At 50.3% G+C, this 7,340-nt stretch overlaps 1 protein-coding gene across 1 annotated transcript; it reads left to right on the top strand.

The window, feature by feature from the left end:
* The first annotated feature begins 414 nt into the window (after positions 1–414).
* On the top strand, positions 415–6,081 carry LOC105480238 (hematopoietically expressed homeobox). The gene is made up of 4 exons (XM_011738821.2): positions 415–808; positions 2,809–2,987; positions 3,144–3,194; positions 4,982–6,081. The coding sequence occupies exons 1-4, from the start codon at positions 448–450 to the stop codon at positions 5,201–5,203; spliced, it is 813 nt and encodes a 270-aa protein (XP_011737123.1). The 5' UTR covers positions 415–447; the 3' UTR covers positions 5,204–6,081.
* The last annotated feature ends 1,259 nt before the right edge of the window (positions 6,082–7,340 follow it).

The following is a 7,340-nucleotide window of genomic DNA, read 5'->3' as shown; positions in this document are numbered from 1 at the left end:
CGGACGGCACTCCCGAATTTCGGCAGAGGTGCCTCGGGACCGCGGACAGGGCCTCTGGAGCCCGCACTCCAGGCGGCCGCCTTCCTCGCGCCTCCCTCGACGCACGCGGCCCCGGGCTTCCCTCGAGGGCGTCCTCAGCCGGGGTGCCTGGAGCCCCGAGGGGCGACGGCGGCGGCGGGGAACCAGGGAGCCAGGTCCCCGGAGCCTGGGAGCAAGCGCGTCCCAGGGGCGGGGAGCTCGGCCAGCTGGGCGGGCCGGGGTGGGGGCGGGCGGCAGCTCCTGGGGCCCCGCGCCATTGGCCGCAGGGCCCGGCGGCAGGAAGGGGCCAGCAAGCGCGGCCCCACCCCGCGGCCGGCGGAGCCTATCGCCGGGAGCGCGGAGCGCGGATAAATGTAGCGCCGCGGCGCGAGCTAGTAGCTCTGCGAAGGGCCGGAGCGCGGCGGAGCTATGCAGTACCCGCACCCCGGACCGGCGGCGGGCGCCGTGGGGGTGCCGCTGTATGCGCCCACGCCGCTGCTGCAGCCAGCACACCCGACGCCCTTTTACATCGAGGACATCCTGGGCCGCGGGCCCGCCGCGCCCACGCCCGCCCCCACGCTGCCGTCCCCCAACTCCTCCTTCACCAGCCTCGTGTCCCCCTACCGGACCCCGGTGTACGAGCCCACGCCGATCCATCCCGCCTTCTCGCACCACTCCGCCGCCGCACTGGCCGCTGCCTACGGACCCGGCGGCTTCGGGGGCCCTCTCTACCCCTTCCCGCGGACGGTGAACGACTACACGCACGCCCTGCTCCGCCACGACCCCCTGGGTAAGGCGGCCGGGCGAGGGTGGGGGTGAGGAGGCGCCACCCGGCAGGTGGCAGCCCCGGGGAGGCCAAGGGGGCGAAGGGGCCAGGCCGTAGACGGCTGTGGCAAAAGCGATGGAAAAAAGGCTGTGGGTCACGCGCGGCGACAGGAGGCGCGCGGCCGGGGCTGACCGCACCGTGACTCAGATTGGTTTCCCTGCACCTTGCAGGCGTCGGGGCCCGCGGGCCGGCGATAGACCTCGCGGCGAGAGCAGCCGTGGACCGCGCGTGTCACCCGGGGTGGGGCTCCCTTAGCGGGAGGGATGGGGAAAGGGGCGTCGAGGCGCCTGGGCCGGCCCCCGTGGGGCAGCCGGGCCCGGGTGACTACGGGGCTGGACCTGGTTCAACAGGCTTGTGCAGTGAAAGAGCCTGACCCTTTCCGTTCATACAGGAAATCTTGAGTTCTCGATAGGAGTAAATCTGGTTTCAGAAGCTGTTAAGTGTTTTCCTGGCTGCATGAAGCAGACCCTTCCCCCGGAGTAGTGCACGCTGCTGATTATTTTATCGACATCCTCAATACAGACAAATTCAGGAAACACTCGACTTCTGATAGCCGGGATCCGTTTTTCTGATATTGTTCATTTCCTCTGTGTGGGATGTGACTTTATGGCAGCTAAAATAACCAGTTGCTTCCTATTTTTTTTTTCGAGGCTGTTTTGCACCAGTCTGAAGCCTGACGCAAGCAAAATCTCGAAAAAACAATGCTAGCTTTCAAAGCGTTGAGGTGCAGGCCTGCACACTGACGGACACACCGACCGACACTACTTTGGGAGTAGGAAGCAGCAGCTGCTGGTCGCCAGTTAGGAAGGGAAGCAGGGACACATAGGGCATATATTCCAGAACTTCGGGGCTTGTCCCCTCACTGTGCGGCCTAAGAAATAAGCCGCCCGTGGTCCGCGCTGTGGGTGACCCTTGGCGCCTTCGAGGTCTGGAGCCCTAGGGTAAATAAGGAAACGGGGCGCCTCTAGAGTTTTAAATGAACTCTGTTATTAGAAGCTTCAGTAGGGACCCTGAAAACAATTAACGTCTTAATTAGCATTTTAATGTCGCCATTATTATGGCGCGGCCTCTAGCTCGGCCCTCTACCTTACCTTCTCGCCGTTACAGGGAGGGGGATTGTATTTTTAGTTCATCTTTTTATGATTTTCAGTTGTTATCCTGTCTGATTCCAGCCTCGAGGGTTTGATGATGCGGCCCGAGCCTGGCTGTGGTCGCCTGTCGGGGCTGGAGCTGGACCCTCAGCCGGGCCGGACCTGGGGGCTAACGTTTTCACAGTGCGCCCTGAGTTTCCTTGGGTTACTGCTGGGACCGCGCAGGAGGAAGCAAAGGGTTTTTCGAGCTAGACCAACAGGAAACACATTGACGGAAATGTTGCCATAGCCCATGGGGTGGCTTTAACTGGCCGCCCCCGCGGGCTGGGTGTGAAATCAGAGGAGGCCGCGGCTCCCCCAGCCAGGATTGGAGGCTCCTCGCGCGGCCTAATGCGGGCGGCCGGCCGGAGCGCTTCCCGCGCAGCCAGGCCTCGGCGGTGCAGCAGCCCCGCTCCTCCCCAACACGCACACACCCGGTGTTCGAAAGTGCGGCCCACCAAGGGAGATCCAACGGGGCAAAAAGTTATGTATAAATCCGAGATCCACTGGTGAAAGAGGGTCATGGTATTGTAAAACCAGCAGGTAGTGCGCATTTTTTTCGGGGTTAAAGATATGTCTGGATTTAGTTCTAGGTGTGATGGCTGTGTGTCTGTGTGTGTGTACAAGGCTGTGTGCATCTGCGGTGTCAGGTGTGACTTTGGGTATGTTTATGTGTTGATGGGAACGTGTTAGGTCCACGTGCCGGTGGGTGTATGTGAACGTGTCTGGTTGGGTGGCCTCCTGGCCAACCTTTGTCATCCCCTGGGCCCGGCAGCTCGGGTCTGGCCAGGCCGCTCCAGGGCCGCGGGTGAGCGTCGCTCTTTCCGCCCGCAGGCAAACCTCTACTCTGGAGCCCCTTCTTGCAGAGGCCTCTGCATAAAAGGAAAGGCGGCCAGGTGAGGTTCTCCAACGACCAGACCATCGAGCTGGAGAAGAAGTTCGAGACGCAGAAATACCTCTCTCCGCCCGAAAGGAAGCGTCTGGCCAAGATGCTGCAGCTCAGCGAGAGACAGGTGAGCTCGTTCGGGGGCCTGGGGCCGCCTCCCGGGAAGGGAAGGCTTCTGGGGCAGGGGTCGCCGGGTCACCGAGAGAGAGGCGAGGAGCCACCCTGCCCTCTGGCACGTCCCGATGCGGGCTCGTGGCAAGTTTTCTTTCTCTCTTTTCTGTAGGTCAAAACCTGGTTTCAGAATAGACGCGCTAAATGGAGGAGATTAAAACAGGTATGGACATGGTTCTGTTTCTATGGAAATATTTTTATCACGTTATCTCAGTGCAAGGCTGTTATGGGTTGTATGCAAAAGTCATTTAAGAGACTATTTAACCTCTTCACCTTGATTAAAAAGACAAATAGTCCTGCTGAAATTCAGGATGAGTTGCTCAGGTGGCAGTAATGCTAAAAGCACCTAATGGGGTTCCTATATCAATTATGCTTGGGTTTTCACACACTGGCTAGTAAAACTCCCAGCTAATTGTTTTATAAATCCCATATGTTGTTTATCTAATTAACGCAGGAAAGATAAAGTAATTGACAGTAAATGACTTAAGCAGTTATCTTTGGGAGAAAATTGTTTCTTTTATTTACACAGCCATAATAAAACCAGGTAGAACTCAAGGGTAAATATAAAGAAACAAACACCTTTAAGTCTTGTTTGCACTGTTTTTTTAGAAGAATTAAATGTCAGGGAGTTTAAAAATTATTTTCTATCTAATGCCAGCTCTTAAAATGAAATATAAAACTTGTAAGAAAATATTCAAGCCTGTTTGAAAAGTAGCTTAAACTTTCTAACAGTCTTTCTTCCAGTGACCTTGTTTCGCAATATGCGATAAAAAGTAAAGGCTAATTTGGTTTTTTAAAAGAAGGTCTATTGACTTAAAGCTAAACATTCATTTTTGATGTCCTAATCTGGATATATTCTCCATAGTTATCTGATAATTGCTGAATTGTTCACTTGTCATTCTATATACAGTTTATAATAAATACTTTGAAACAATGAGTAGAGAAATTTAAAGCAAAGTGGATTTTAAAATTTACTGATCATTACTTTTTCATTAAAAAGAAAGTGTCCCAAAGAATATTTTGAAATAGAAAATAAAATTCCTGTAATTTCATTACTGTAATGTGATTTAAATATTTGCAGATTCACTCTCAATTTGTGACCTTGTACATCTATTTGTTGAGACTATAGGCTTGCAACTATATAACAAATAGATGTTGTAATATTTCTGTGTAGTATTTATATGCATTTTAGACAAGCATAGGATTAAAAATTCACTAGCTTATATACTTAATAGTTCTTGGTCAAAGGCTTGACTCTAGTTTACCAGAGACCTTAAAAATAGTGGTTTCTATGTAATATGGGGATATTTCCCAGAAATTTGCCCCAGATTTTAAGTAAATTGTAGCTAATTGTCTACGTTCTCAGTTGGCAGCCTTCTTCCAGATACACATTTTTTTCTTTGCCATGATTTTTTGACTTGTTATACATTTACACATGTAGATGTTTATAAATTTGCTCCAGAAAATGAATGAAAAAAATCCAGTCTAATAATTTTGAACCTTTATTCTTAATTCACCATTTAGCATTCTTATTTTTAAAATGTCGGAAAGACTGTTAATTGGCAAGGTGTTTAAATATTTAAAGAATGAAGTTAAGGTGTATCTGTAGAGATCGGATTTTCTTTCCCCCTTAAACTTTTGAGAATATTGAAACCATGGGTCTGGGCTGGTGTTAAGTAACCAGAATTCATGTTCAATTGGTGTAATATATCACACTTATATTCATGATTGGTTCTCATCTTTTAAGCACATAATCTTTGATATGACAGAAACTTTTCTTACAAAGTGAGAGAAAAGCACAAGTATGTATCTCCTGAATAAGATTATAAACTAAAAACAGTAAACTAAAAATTAAAAGATGGAATCAGATGAGGAGACATTTTGATATATTCCTCTCACTATCCATATTTTATGATCCTTCCAATCTCCATTTTCATTTCTTTTATTCAGGAGAACCCTCAAAGCAATAAAAAAGAAGAACTGGAAAGTTTGGACAGTTCCTGTGATCAGAGGCAAGATTTGCCCAGTGAACAGAATAAAGGTGCTTCTTTGGATAGCTCTCAATGTTCGCCCTCCCCTGCCTCCCAGGAAGACCTTGAATCAGAGATTTCAGAGGATTCTGATCAGGAAGTGGACATTGAGGGCGATAAAGGCTATTTTAATGCTGGATGATGACCACTGGCATTGGCATGTTCAGAAAACTGGATTTAGGAATAATATTTTGCTACAGAAAATCTTCATAGAAGAACTGGAAGGCTATATAAGAAAGGGAATCAATTTTCTGGTATTCTGGAAACCTAAAAATATTTGGTGCACTGCTCAGTTAACAAACCTACATGGAGACCTTGATTTTGACTTAACAAATAGTTTATGTACCGATCTTAGGTGGTTTTCATAAAGTGACATTGTAGTGATTAAATTCATCCCCCTTTAAAAAAAAATAAGTTGTTTTCACTATTTATAAAGTAATTTTGTTAAATTTAAATTTTTAAGTTACAGCTTTAAAGGTTTTAATAGGACCTTCTTGAATGTCTTTTCTGTAATCTGTGTATCTCCCACTTAATGGAAAGGCAAAGGGATACCCCAAATCCAGAGGTGCCTACATTTCAGGCAGCCTTGGAGTATTTTAAAATGAAAACATTCTTTACTTTTATATGACATTCTTATACTGGCGTCTTAAATCCAAAACCATTTCAGAGCTCTTGTCTCAGAGATGTGTGTTCTTTTTGTCAGAGATATAGCTGATAAGAATCTTAAATGCTTGTTTTGCACTATCACTTAGTACCTGTTTGACCAAGGTGTTAAGGGGATAGTACCTCCCAATTCAAGCAGAGAAACTGACCTGACTAAAATTAATCGCAGATGAACTAGAAGTCACAGCTTAATTAAATGTAAGTAGATTGTAGATACTGTTTTATATCAAACAATGTTTATAATGTGTATATAGAATTGTTCACTGTAAAAAAAAAAAAAAAAATGGCCCAAATGTTTTTTTTTAAATAAGTAACTTGACTGTAAAATAAAGACGTCCGTGGGACGACTGACCTCGTTGCAAGTCTAATTCTTTGATTTAAAAAATCTGCACACCTTTTCTTGACCTCCTGGGTGCCTGGCATGGTGCTGGGCTCTGGGGACAGGAAGTGACTGGGGCTGCATCTTGTTGGCTCTCGCTCTGAGGCCCGGGACCGCGGCTGGGTGCTTGGAATGTGGGTTGGGGTCTCTCCCGGGGCGTTTGCCTTGGGGCTCTGCTCCTGCCGGCGGATGGCGAGCCGGGCAGGTTCGAGTCCCGGGCACGCCAGGTGACGGGAAGAGCCGAGGCCCAGGCCCCCTACGCTGCGAAGCGCGGGACTGTCCGGACCCCATCGATTCGCCTCAGCCCCCGGGCTGGCCCTCGCTGTCCTTGACCGGCTGAGTCAACACCGCGTCATCTCTCCGTGGCCGGGGCTCAGGAGCCGGCTCCGCACCGCTGGGCCCGCGGTGGGGAGGTTCGTGTGGGGGGATGGGGGACCCTGGCCGAGAGGAGCGGGGAGGTGGTTTGCACTGAGAGCGGTTCTCGAACCCGGGGAACTTCAGAACCTCCTGCAGGGCTTGTGGAAGCTCATTGCCAGCCCTGTCCCTGGAGTTCTGAGCTGTTAGGACTGGGCTGGGACCGGGAATTTGTATTTCCAGCAAGCGCTGAGGTGACACCAAAGCTGCGAGCCCAGACACCACCCCTGGGGAACCACTGATGTGAGCGCTTGGGGGTGTGGAAGAAGCAGCTGGGACCGGCACTCCTCCCTCCCACCTGCTTCCCCCGGGTAACTCTGGCCAGCAAGAGGCTGGGTCGGAGGCCTGAGAGGAAGGAAAGGCGAGGGGGAACAGAAAAACGCGGGGCTTATCCAGGCTAGTGGGAGTGAGGTTTGATGGCTGAGCCCAGGGTGCAGGGTGGAGGAGGGGACACTATGAGATGGAGGGAGAATGGGGTGCTGAGGTTAGGTGGGTGTGGGGGCCCAGGTTTCTGACTCTTCAGGGTATTGCTAGTCTGTGCCAGCTGCTTGCCTAGCTGAGCCATCAGGTCTCTGACATTCCAGGTAAACCATGACAGAGACCTTTTCGGGAGAGGTCTGGAAATCTCTCTCTCTAGCCTTGGCCTCCATGGAGGCCTCTAGTTGGAGAGTTGGGTACCTCCTGGCTAAGGACTTGTGAAGGAATGCCCCTACCCCTGGCCTGGCTCCCAGGGCTGTGGTACCCCCAGATATGGACACTCAGATGAAGACAGTGAAAAAGTCATTGCTCTTAGGGACTTGTCATATCCTGCCTCCTTTTTAAG

Source organism: Macaca nemestrina, chromosome 9 (genome assembly GCF_043159975.1).
Source record: "Macaca nemestrina isolate mMacNem1 chromosome 9, mMacNem.hap1, whole genome shotgun sequence".
NCBI lineage: Eukaryota > Metazoa > Chordata > Mammalia > Primates > Cercopithecidae > Macaca > Macaca nemestrina.
The sequence above is the reverse complement of the archived record's forward strand: the minus strand, read 5'-3'. Positions and strand labels throughout refer to the sequence as shown.